The 12,923-nt window shown below is 33.5% G+C and overlaps 2 protein-coding genes across 2 annotated transcripts; one reads left to right on the forward strand and one right to left on the reverse strand.

Annotated features, from left to right (window-relative positions):
• Positions 1–3,930: 3,930 nt before the first annotated feature.
• Positions 3,931–10,923, reverse strand: LOC108909619 (leukocyte receptor cluster member 8 homolog). Its single transcript, XM_018714006.1, has 6 exons — positions 10,718–10,923; positions 9,231–10,320; positions 8,528–9,071; positions 7,574–7,772; positions 7,276–7,483; positions 3,931–4,578 (listed from the first exon to the last, which is right to left on the reverse strand). The coding sequence occupies exons 2-6, from the start codon at positions 10,310–10,312 to the stop codon at positions 4,416–4,418; spliced, it is 2,196 nt and encodes a 731-aa protein (XP_018569522.1). The 5' UTR covers positions 10,313–10,320; positions 10,718–10,923; the 3' UTR covers positions 3,931–4,415.
• Positions 10,924–11,634: 711 nt separating this feature from the next.
• Positions 11,635–12,371, forward strand: LOC108909603 (alpha-crystallin B chain-like). Its single transcript, XM_018713986.1, has one exon. The coding sequence runs from the start codon at positions 11,734–11,736 to the stop codon at positions 12,208–12,210; it is 477 nt and encodes a 158-aa protein (XP_018569502.1). The 5' UTR covers positions 11,635–11,733; the 3' UTR covers positions 12,211–12,371.
• The last annotated feature ends 552 nt before the right edge of the window (positions 12,372–12,923 follow it).

Genomic DNA, 12,923 nt, shown 5'->3' on the forward strand with positions numbered 1-12,923 from the left:
TCCACCTTTATTAGTGATAAATTAAAATGGCATACCAGACTGCTTTTGTTAATAAAATTATATTTCTCTTTCAAATTCATAAAAAAAGTTAGTTATAAACTCGTATATACAGTGTGTCCCGTTTTTCAGATTAACACCTCTGGAAATGTGAGAAGGCTGTGGGCTTTCCCAAGCCAATTTTTTTACAAATAGCAGCCTGAAGAGAGGAGGTTATAATAAAGAGTCTTTATTAAGGCGGGGCTCAGTCTTTGGCTGCTTTTGCCCAACCTGAAATTATAAAGTTACAAGAGAAAATACATATAGACATGGAGTAAATTTAACATCTAACAGAAACATAACTTTCCTGTTGTATGATTAACAAACCTAAATATTACAACCTAACTTACTACGTTTTTTACTACATTTTAATACCACGTCATCACTGACAAGAATTTACTAATGAGGACTACTAAAATAAACTTTTACCTTCTTTTTAAAACTACTGATATTTTTTATCTGTTTAAGATCATCTGGCAACGAATTAAATAACAAAGGCGCGTAATAGGAAAACGATTTTCTAAAGGAAGCTGTTATATGCCGAGGTATTATTAATAAGAAAGGGTTCCTTCTAGACCTACTGTGTATTTGATCTGCAAAAATAATTTTTTCTTTTAAATATGTAGGCTTATCTGTAATAATTATTTTCTGAATAAAACAGGCAAAGTGAATTTCTCTTCTCACATTCATTTTTAACCAACCATGTTCAATGTAGCTTGGAGTAATGTGATACCTTCTTTTAATATTCACAGAAAACTTCATGCATGTATTTTGTAAGACCTGAATTCTATGTGCATCATAAAATGATAAGCAAGGACCATACACTGTATCGCAATAATCAAATAAGGATAGAATTAGAGTATCAACTATTTTTAATTTCACAGGCGTACTTAAAATAAATTTAAATTTGTATAAACATCTCAACCTCGCATACGCAGCTTTGATTATATTGTCGATGTGAAATGTAAAAGAAAATTTTGGATCTAGAGTAATGCCAAGGCTTTTACATTGATTATTTATTGGTAAAACAGTGTTATTCAGCAAAAGCCTGCCTTGCAAATCTACTCTACCACGGTGGGTATTTGATCCCGTTAACAAAACATTTGTTTTCTGTGGATTTAACAGCAATGCATTTTTTACAGACCAATTGTATATGTTATTAAGATCACTATTCATTTGAGTAATAGCCAAATCTGAATTATCTGTTGAAAAGGGCAAAAATAACTGGCAATCGTCAGCATATAAATGCACCTTACTATATTGTATTTCATTAGGAATATCCGCAGTATAAATGACGAAAAGTAAAGGCCCCAGTATAGATCCTTGGGGGACTCCACTGGATATATTTAACGGGTTTGAATATATAGTTGTGCTGTAACCGCTCCTAAAACCAGATTGTTTATTCTGCAATATGTCAAATTTATCAACATGACTTTTTAGTTGACCATGAACAACTCTTTCTAATATCTTAGAGAAAACAGGTAGCACACTAATAGGTCTCAAATCTGTTAACTGGGAAATATTTGCCTTTTTCGGAATAGGGGTTATTAACGCATGTTTCCACCGATTCGGTACAATGCTGTTGTTTAGTGACATATTGATTATATGTGTAATAGCGTCACAACAAAAAGGTAAACATAACTTGATCATTTCTACAGTAATTTGATCTACACCACAAGCATTTGTTTTTATATTATTTATAATTTCAGAGATTTGCACGCTATTTATAGGTTTGAACTCCATTAAGCTAGTTATTTTGTCACATTTATGATTGTTAAAAAAAGAAACTCTATCTCTTATATTCTACTAATCATATTATTGGTGTGATAAAAGCCTGGCCTACTAAGTTTTTTTACAAGGGTCGTTTTTCCAGAAGGTATTAGGCATTTTTCTATCAAAAAGATGACATTACTAGGCTAGCTAGAGAGCGACAAAGTAAAGTAAAGAAATCCGTGCGATAGACAAGGATGGCTAACCACGGGCGTCCCATTTAAAATGTCACTCAGATATTCAAGACCGCGTGAAATCAATCAGTGGTGGGGGGAGCAAACACATCTACTCCGATCTCGAGTTCAAAACTGCGACGCTCGGAAAAATTTCACTTATCAGCTTCTAATGGACCAATTTCGATGATTTTTTTTAAATCGAAGTCTCGCAACTTAAAAAATTCAATTATCATATTTTCAACTACCTTTTATTATTAATTATTGGACTTTTGACAGATTTTGACAGACAGTTACTTAAAAAATGATTAATTTATTGTTTATTTACTATGTTAATATTCACGACCAAAATTTTTGCATGTTGCACTAGGTAATACTAGTGTTTCTTTAAATATTATAAAATTGTTTAAACGATAATTATTTAATTAAATAACTGAAAATTGGTATTAATTTTTAGTTGTACGATAAATTTCTAAAAATCTTTCAAAAAAAATAAATTGTGAATAATTATAATTTTAATTTTTTCGTTTACATTTAAAATATTTATCTAAATTTTATTGTTTATTTATATAAAAAATTATAAGAATCTTTTGGATAGGTACTTGAATAAACAGTACACACTTTTCATGATTTTTTTAATTTTAAACTATTTATTTCAATTTTTATTTATATTTAATCTAATCTAATTCTTTTACATGCCTCATCAGTATTATCACAATCTATTTCCTCGTCCTGCAACTGCAAAATATCAATTTCAATGACTCTGACTGCCGAGTTCACTTGCACTTTCTTCTGACATGTCTTCTTCAAAATCGATTTCGAACTTGTCTGCTTCCACTGTTTTGTAAGCATTTTCACACATTTGCCCATGGCAATGGGTGCAATACTCAAAGCATTTTTGAACTCGAGAATTCAGATCGGAGTAGATGTGTTTGCTTCCCCCACCACTGATTGAATTCACGCGGTCTTGAATATCTTTGAGCAACATTTTAAATACGACACCCGTGATTTCAAATTTTGAAAATTTATATCTGGAAAGTACTCGGAATGACAAACCTATTAATTAAAAAACCAGCCCTTATACTCTTATAGTTTTGCTGTAAATAAGGGTTAACTTTAACGGGCTATAACTCCGAAAATAGTGGGCGGATCATCAGATTTGTTTTTTTTAAAGTACTCGTCTTTCCGAGTACTTTCAAACCATATTTTAAAATAAAAAAAAATTTTGAACCATTTTAAAGCTTGAGCTCTTCTTTTTGTGATGAAATATTCAAGTATTCAATGGCTTTAGATTTTTAGAAATTTGATTTTGAAAATTTTTTAATTTAAAAAAAAATTTAAACAATTATGCAAAAACTATCGAACCGAATTGGATGAAATTTGGTGTGATGATTCTATGCAGTTTAATTGAGAAAAGTATGAAGATCCTAGGTATTATTCGTGTCTGAAAAAAATTGATAACGCATTTTTTGCAATTTTTTAAGTTTTTTCAGATTTTTGCAATAACAATAATTATTTTTTCAAATTGCAACTAACTCTGTGTTAATTACAAAACTTTTTTTCCTCTTCCATTTTTGTCTAAAACGAATAGTTGCTAAGTTGTCAAAGAGAAATCCAAGAAAAAAATGATTTTTTTTTGTTTCTTTTCTATATTTTTTTGCAATAACAATTAAACCCACGTTTTTTTTATTTGCATAGAAAAATTATCATTTCTGATGTTATTTAGAAGCCGTTAAAGCAAAAATCTCCGATCATATGCGTTTTACCCAAGTTTACCCTTTTTAAAACAGATACCGCCTGGACTAACTATAAACCTGCTTTTTACCTGCTTTTTTGCTACCTACTCTGTCAGAAAATGATAATTATAACATTCCTCCTCAGACAAACCAGCCGTGAGCCTCCACCGTTTAATTTCTTCTACATTTTGACGGGTTTGAAATAAAACAAATAGTACTAATCAGATAATATATTTACTTATGAATGGAATACAATCTATATACAAAAATAACGACGAACTTTAATGGCTGAGTATATAAATTATTCATACACTTAATCCTACGGCCACTAAAACGTGACATCGCCTGGGCTCTCGACGAACCACGGATTCGTTTATATCGCAACAAAAAGTGTTGAAATGTGGGAGGCTTCTAAATAACAACGAAATTGGTGTAAATCACTCGGATAAACCAGCCCGATCAGAATGGCTTGTGCGAAAAAATCCCCAACTCGAGAAAAGTCGATCTTCGCCAGAAGAAAAATCATCCAATTACATCCGGCTCCGGCACGAAAACCCGCCTGCAGTTTCAATCGGAAACCTTCTAACAGAATTCCGCCGGTGGACTTCCGAAGGAAACGACAACCAGAAGAGAACTAAATAAATAGAAAAATCACACAGCCAAATAATTTCACCTTTCCGGTACAACGAAAGAAAATATTTCAGATGTTCGAAAGAGCAGCCATACTGCTTTTGCAATCTATTGAGGTCCTCTCGACGTCGACAAACGTTAAGGAAAATTGTTCTAAGAATTCTAAACATTCCTTTGTTGATCTGTACGCCAGTTCTTGCATCACAAAGCTGACTGTTACGTTTTGACGGTAGCTAAACATAAAAACAATATAAGAATGCGATATAAAAAAACCACCTGAAGGATGCAAATATTTCTGTAATGCAAGTCACACTGCTGTGCCAAAAAGGTGCAAAACTAAATACCGCAACTCTTAACGTTGTTTATTTTGTTTCGTTTTAAAACCTATCGTGTTTTTTTAATTATATTTTCAAAATTTGAACAACTGAAAGTAAAATTTTATAAAATGCAACTTCCTAAAAAATATTAGTATGTTTCCATTAATTAATGCAAGTTTGTTTGTAGAACCAATCGGTTAAAGAAATAAAGAGTGACCAAAAAAACCTGTAATTTTCGCCCATTTTTGCACAATTCGCAAAGAATTAAAAAAATACATAAAAATGTTTTTAGTCGCAAATAATTTGTTGTAAAAAAACTGAAATGAGGATAGCTTTTAGTATTTTGAAAATTTTAAAAATCACCCCTACTTAGGGGTTGAAAAAATGCCAAAAATTAAGAATTTGAATATTACCAGTTGATATAAAAACTATGTGAAATATCTTAACATCTTTTTTTTGGAATTTTTACAATTATTTCTGATATTCTTTATTTTTGGGGATGATTCCACCCTCTGACCGCGCTTAAGGGTGGATTTTCTAATTCAACATGCTTATTTCAGTCATGAGAATAAATCTTTCTTTGTATCAAGAATCATTCGATAGAAAAATTCACATGCTAATAGTTTTTATATTTATTGGTAATATTCAATTCTTCATTTTGGGCATCTTTTCAACCCCTAAATAGGGGAGATTTATGAAAATTTTCGAAAAACTAAAAGTTATGCTCATCTTAATTTTTTACGACGAGTAATTTGAGACCAAAAACATATTTTTATCTATTTTCTTTATTCTCTATGAATTGTGAAAAAACGGGAGATTTTTGCGTCACTCTTTGCCCAAAAACTATTCAGCCTTATCTAAAAGTCGTGCATACATGCATGCATTAGAGGTTATTCCGAACTGCACGCAACTAGTGCACTAAAAAGTGGTAAAAATCTATCGATACTGTGCATAAAACTTGTTAAATTAAATATTTGCATCCCTTTTGTACATAAAATAACACAACTGAAAAATAGAAAATGACATTCAATTCCAAGTAATTTTTTTTACACCGAATACTGAACAACGCTAATTTTTTTGTTGCATCCCTTAAAAAATTATCAGAGATTGAAAAATAAAATGTGCATTAATATCAGAGAAATTTTAATATATATTTTTTTATTAAATTAAATCTTTGATTTGGTTTTTAAATTATTTAAATTATTCTTTTTCCGATATATCCAAACAATTATCCAATACATAAAAAAAAATAGAACGAAAATATGTAGAAATAAGTAATTTATAAATTAACTTACGTTTTTATCAAGTTTTCACCTTTCATGTAAAAAAATTTTGCCTCTCGATTAGGATAAGTGCCATGAGCAGTTGTAATTTGGTTTAATGTAAAACTAATAGCGCATCAATGGAAAAAAATTATTTTACCGAGTTAGCAAATTCCACTTTCTTTAACGTAAAAATAAACGGATTAAGAAAATGCACAAAATATCTGATCTGATTTTAGAATATTATTTCGACTGTAAATTTTCAAAAAACATTCTTTATCAATATTCAACCTGTTTTATTATTATTTTTTGAATATCACGAATTGTTTTTTTGTTTTTCTTGCAATCGCAATAGAATTTAATTAATTAAATACAACTGAAATTTCAATTATTGAAATTAAGACCCAAAACGATTCAATACAGTAAAAAAAAAATGAAGTTTATGGGATTCACACGGTCCTACATTTCAATACTTTTTTTAACTTTGTAAAATAAAATTAATAAATATTATAATATTAATTCTCGACAAAGAATCATTTAACATCAAACCTGTCGCAGTAGGAATATTAATCATTAATTTTTTAATATTTATTTTATTATGAACTGAAATATATTAAGATGGATTCATGGATTTTCCTGCAAACATTGCTTGCGACTAACATTATTCCTATTATGAAATGTTAAAACCAAATAAGTAAATTCAGTCAAAACCATGCGGGTGTTCAATATTCCACAGAAAAAATTCTGCATTGGCAAAAAATAAGAAAAAGAAATTCATATGAACGTAGACTTGCAAACAATTCATTTTCGAGATACAGGGTGATAAACTTTTATCACATTTTAACTTCATCATTTGCCTTGTACAGTTTTGAAGACAAGGTATTTTGAAAACGATCGAGGACCAAAGAAATATACGAGTTAGATAATGTTCAAACTCTTCTCCCTCCAATTTTTTTATCGCGACGACACCGACTCTTCTCTTCGCAACTTCTCTATCTTTTAATTTTTTAATCTTGTGGTATGTGTTTGTATTCTTTGTATTTGGATTTTAATCATCAAAATCTAACTTAATCTGAAGACCTAACTGTCTAGGAACAAACATGTAAAAATAATGAGTAAAACTTTATCGCAACAAGGAAGTGTTTGTGTACCTTTCGTGTTCGTGCGATTTTTTTTCCTTATTTTTAGCCGGTACGAATTTGTCTGCGAAACACGAATATTGCAACACCCCGTACATGCACGTCTCGGGTTAAACGAAAACCCGGCCGGACATTGCACGAAAACTGTTCGGTAATGGATAAATTTAAACTTAAATTTATCCGTAACGTGAAGTAATCAAATCAATACATACCTTTTGATAATACATTTTAAATAGTCTTTGCGCTCTCTATCAATGAACCAGTCGACGAGGTAACCCGTCATTAGAGGTGCTTGAGAGTAAAGCGTAAAGAACTTATGGAAATTGCCCGAACCCCAAGCGGACCTAATTTTTAACGCGAACGAGATACACGGATCGGATTTTTCCTCTTTCGTAAGAGATTTCATTATTGTCATTATATCTGCAAGAAAAAAATAAAAATAAATAAATACCCACTACGATTCGTATAATACGTTTGTAAACAAAACACCTGTATATTTTTGGTACTTACCTAAAGTATTTTTGGTGAAGATGTAGTACAATATCCTGTAAGCTATAAACTCGTTCCTGTTCGACCCACCTACTTCGTTATACAACATTTTTAATTGCGTCTGACACTGATTAAACTCCTCGTGGTCGCCCTTCTCCAGCGCAATCCGCGCGTGGGTTTCGTACACCTGAACTGTGAAGTCATTCCTTACCCCTTGAACCTGTAAGGTATGATAAAATTTCTGAATATTACAATATTTATGCAATATAGTCAAATTAATTCGCAAGAAAGTGAAAATAAACCGGTTGTGATGATAAAAATTTGAGAAGTATTTTGTATAATCAGCGGAAACATTCACGAAAAAATTTCAAATCAAAAAAATAAACATAATAATTTAGATTCAAGGCAGAAAAATATTTTTTTTTGCATGTGAAAAATCATGTATGTAATAGGTATTTGTCTCAATAGTTTTTCAAAGTAGTAACAAATAATATGTGGAAACACATGCAGCAATCGACCCATTTTTAAGTACAAAGTCAATAGTGCCGTCCTAACGCTACCTGGGACACAACAGGGTTCCAAAAAAAAGGTCGACGGCAGACTGGCACCAAGGCCAAGGACTTCTGCGAGCGACTCCACACCAAGAAGGACTCTCCAGCGAACGCTCGCCCCGACAACACGTCTTTTTTGACAAACTTAGTTTTCAATAAAAATACTTTATTTTTACCATTGAGAGTTTTATTTTTGCTGTACTGCGAAAGCAACCCTCAAATATATATTTATTTTTTTCTATTCACTTTACCGTTTGCAAAATTATTTAAATTACATAAATTTTAATAACGACTTATTGAATTGATTGAAGCGAAACAAAAGAATTATGCGTCCTGCAAAGAAAAGTTTGCAAACACCCTACTTGAAAATATTTTAAAAAATTGATCTTTTTTATGTTAGTAGTAAAAAAAGACATTTACTAACCGTTAGATCCTGACGAATCGACTTGAGCTGGTCGCATGCATAGAAATAGTCCTGCTTCTGCATCCACTTCTCCTTGACGTTCTGCAATGACAATTTAAGTACCTCAACTGGCCGAACATCACACGGATCGGGGGCTTTCGTCAGACGAAGGAACGATTTTTCCAAATCCTGACACGTGCCCACAATGTGACAATCCGACCAGTCGAAGTCCATGGCATTACTGTCCTCAAAAGGCTTATCAACTACGAAGCTTTGCCGCTTACTGCAGCTGACCAGACTCGCGGCACTGGTCGGGGTAACGGAAGACTTTAAACTATTAAATCTAGCCGCCCTCTGTTGCAGGATCTCGTTGTTTTCTTCCACATCTTGGCCGAACGTAGCGTAGAAGTTAGCCTTCTTCTCTTTCGCCTTCTGTTTCTTCATTGCCTTTGCCGAAAGCTTATTTTTGGTAGGACCTAATCTATCAGACAATTTACCTTTATTTTTTTTACCGCTCTTTACGAGAGGTTTGAAATTTTCATCACTACTTGACGACGAACTTCCACTGAAACAAATGTTTCACGTTACATATAAATCAAAATCAATTTAGATGGGTTGAGGATTATTTACTTGTACAATACAAGTACAATGCAATACTAGTTTCTTTTCGTTTTTACCTTCAAATCAATTAATGAATAAATATTACTGACAATGTATCGCTCACCTAGGTGTGTGATGCCGTCTCGGGCTTCTGGACCTCGACTTAGACTTCCTCCTTCCGATAGGAGACCTTGACCTAGACCTAGAAGAAGACTTGCTCTTCCCCCTTAACGTACTTGCCCGAGCACCCAGCCTAGCACCCAGACCAGGCGACAATCCCTTCTTATTATTTTGGAACTGAGCAAGCTGACCGGGAACAGTCTTTACCTGCCCCGTGAAAGCTTGCCGTTCGCTGTGAATATTAGGTAGAGGCTCCTTATTCCAGTCTTTGTTCAGCTGGCCGGATTGGTAAGCCTGCGTGATTTTCCCTTTGAGAATAATCTCCACCTGATTCTTGTCGATTGCAGTTTTGCATTTGGCATAACTTCGATGAACATAATCTTTTAAACTATCGGGCCAATCATCAGATGGGTTGGTTATCGGAGGCTTAATATCAGACAAGTCATGAGACGGTATAGGAGGTAGAGGAGGCTTATCGCCTTTGGGTAGAGGCGGCAGTGGGGGTTCAGGGGGCATCGTCTCCGGAGGTGGGGCTGGTTTGGGTATATTTAATTCCGGAGGGGGTAGCGGTGGTGTATTAAAGTGGTTCTGGTTGAATTGGTTGTTCTGGTTATTTCTGTTACGCTTGCGTTTTTTCTTAGCCGCGCCACTATTAGGAGAATTACTCTGCTGCTGCATCATGGCATTGTGGTTTGGTAACCGTTTGCCGTTCAACTGAAATCTGATATTCCCAAACTGCTTTTGGGCATTCAATAATGGGGAACGTGAAACGTTTGGTGGGGTGCTAGGCAAAGGAGGGCCGGGAGGAAGCGGGGGCTGGATCTTGTCTCCCTCTTCCTTCTTGTTCAGCTGAGCTTGATATGCTTGGAATTGTTGGTTATATCCGTTCATGTAAAATTGATAGAATTGGGCATACTGAGGATTATAATAACCATTAAAATAATACGGTAACCAACCCTGTTGCTGGTGATTTTGAACTGAATTGTTACTTGGTGTTGGGGGCGGAAGAGGGGGATTCTCTGTGCCCAGAGGGGGATTCTCTGTGCCCGGAGGGGGAGGAATCGCAGAAACAGAAGTTTCCGTCATCCTAAAACCTGTAATGAAAATTTATATAGAAATATCGACGACAATAAATATACGTAACTTTTTCCTTCAATTGTTTAAAAATGCTTCAAACTACAATAATTCTACAAAACTCAAAAAACAAAAGTTAGTGGGGCGTCTTTATGAATTATACAACTGAGAACTGAGAAATATATTCTTAACGTGGCAAAACTGATTATACGGGTCAATTTCGTGAGGGGCAGTCGACCTTAAATTAAGACAAAAATAAAAAATTGTCTACGTATATTTTAGCATATATCTTAAAATTTGTATTAAAAATTGCGGAATAATACTTCTAGGTACATCAACCTCTCACATACTGAGAATCTCAAAAAAGCAACCAGAAGAGAAAGGCACAATGAACTAAAGTCCGCCATTTTGACTTACCTATAATAAAATGAAAGTAACGTTAACGTAACGATAATTAATCTGTAAAGCAAATAATAAAAATTAATAAATCACTATAAGTTCAAATAATTTATAATGTTTTTGTAGAGAAATTCACGTATTTTTACACAAAATCACAATATACACATCGCATAATTTCCTATTTCCTGAATAATGCAGATGGAAATAGAATTAAATGACATTGACAGAACGGAATGCAATGACAAATTGAGTGACGTCATAAACTGACGACCAGATTCGTTGTTTTCCGTCGTCTGCGCAAACGCAGAAACGAAAAATTGTGGCGTTGGATAAACCCTAATCAACACTCTGCGTTTCGTTATACCTTAGCCAATCAAAATGAAGAATAAAAAACGCCTTGAAAGATTATCGTCTTTTTGATTGGGTAAATCAGAGAAAAAATTATAACTATAAAGTAGGCTTAAGCTTGTTCTCTCTCTCTTCACAGCTCGCCTCTCTATCTCTAGATGTCCAAATATTTTTATAACTGCTATGCACTTGATTAAATTAAATTTGTTCCTGTATCTGTTATTTGTTAGTCATGGATTTAAATGATAGCAAATAATTCTATCTGTTTTTAACTTCATGCTCTCGTAATTCATTCTATTTACTCGAGTTCGTATGATACAACGGCGCTAATTTTGGACTTTCTCAACATTGTGAAATGTGAAATAATAATAAAAATAACGCTTTTGTAAATCTATTTTCAAAACATATTTATAACTAAGATATCCGGAAAAATAATGAACGCATCCACTTTCATTCTAGCCCTTTCTATATTATTCCAGAAAATTCTTTAAACTAGTCTAGGCGCCATTAAAAATAATCTACAACTTACGCCTGCGCAAATGTTTTCTTTTGGATCCATATATATATATAAGCGTGTTCCACGACGCTCGTTTCATTCCTCTATTATCTATGCGTTTCATAATTTTCAAATTGAAAGTGTCGAGTGACTATCGTTATCGAAGTGTTTTAGAAATTGGAAGGTGAAGATGTCCCTCTTGCCTCTTGTATTTCGCGACGTGTTGAGACCCCTCAGAAAGCTGGAGAATCAAATGAGGTTGACGGAAGAGCTTTTTCATCCAACATTATACTGCGTTAAAAGGCCAAGACACATTTTAGATTTCGACGAAAATTTGTTGAAGGGGGACGCCGTTATTCAGGACAAAGAAAAATTCCAGCTAAAACTTGACGTGCAAGACTTCAAACCCGAGGAAATTAGGGTTAAAACGGTAGATGGAAACGCAGTTGAAATAGAAGCGAAACACGATGAAAAATATGATGAGGGATTTATTTCGAAGCAATTAATCAAGAGGTTTGTGTTGCCCAAGGGGCACGATTTAAAAAGTGTCGTCTCCAGTTTGTCGACTGATGGTGTCCTTACCATCACGGCTCGTAGACGGGTCGAAGATCTCGAAGAGAAGAGCATTCCCGTAATCCACGAAGGCACAGAGAAAAATCGCCAGTAATTTGCACCCAGTGATCATATATCTGTAGAATTATTACATTTTTATTGTTTGTACAATGTTTGGATTCGACAGTGAGTGAGTTTTATACATTAACTTATATTTTTTTTGTACTGAATGTTACTACGTAAGACTGATCCAATAAAAACTATATTATTAATCAAGTGCATTTTTTTATTTTTACAAACCATATTAATTTATAATAGTTTCGAGGTATTTTCTTTCCAATTTTACATTATAAATTATAAAAATTGTACATTCTGTATATTGCTTTGTTTAGAGGACCATGTACTTTTGTGTATGTTAGGACTGTGTTTACACATGTAATAAAGTTCCCTGACCCTTTTTCTTAGTGAAGCCAAAGAAAATTAGTTTATTCTCTTTGGCTTCACGCCTATTTCACACGGACGTTGTTTTGCCGGTCGGTAGCCGACCGTCAGACCCGACGGCGACGTTTTTGTGTGTAGAGCTCTATTTAACTTGTAATTTGAAATTTTAGTCGTTTTGCCGATCGTTTTAAATACCGACCGGCAAAACAACGTCCGTGTGAAAGAGGCGTTATCCTTGTGTAAACGACGATTATGGACATAATGATTTTAAGCCTGAGGAATCTATATTTGTAAGTCCGTTAAGAATATCAAATGATTAGCAGCTTATAGTATTATTTCTCACTTCTATATAAATATTTAAATCTATTTCTCGAAAGGGAAGTGCTG

Source organism: Anoplophora glabripennis, unplaced genomic scaffold (assembly GCF_000390285.2).
Source record: "Anoplophora glabripennis isolate ALB-LARVAE unplaced genomic scaffold, Agla_2.0 scaffold147, whole genome shotgun sequence".
In the NCBI taxonomy this organism is placed as follows: Eukaryota; Metazoa; Arthropoda; class Insecta; order Coleoptera; family Cerambycidae; genus Anoplophora; species Anoplophora glabripennis.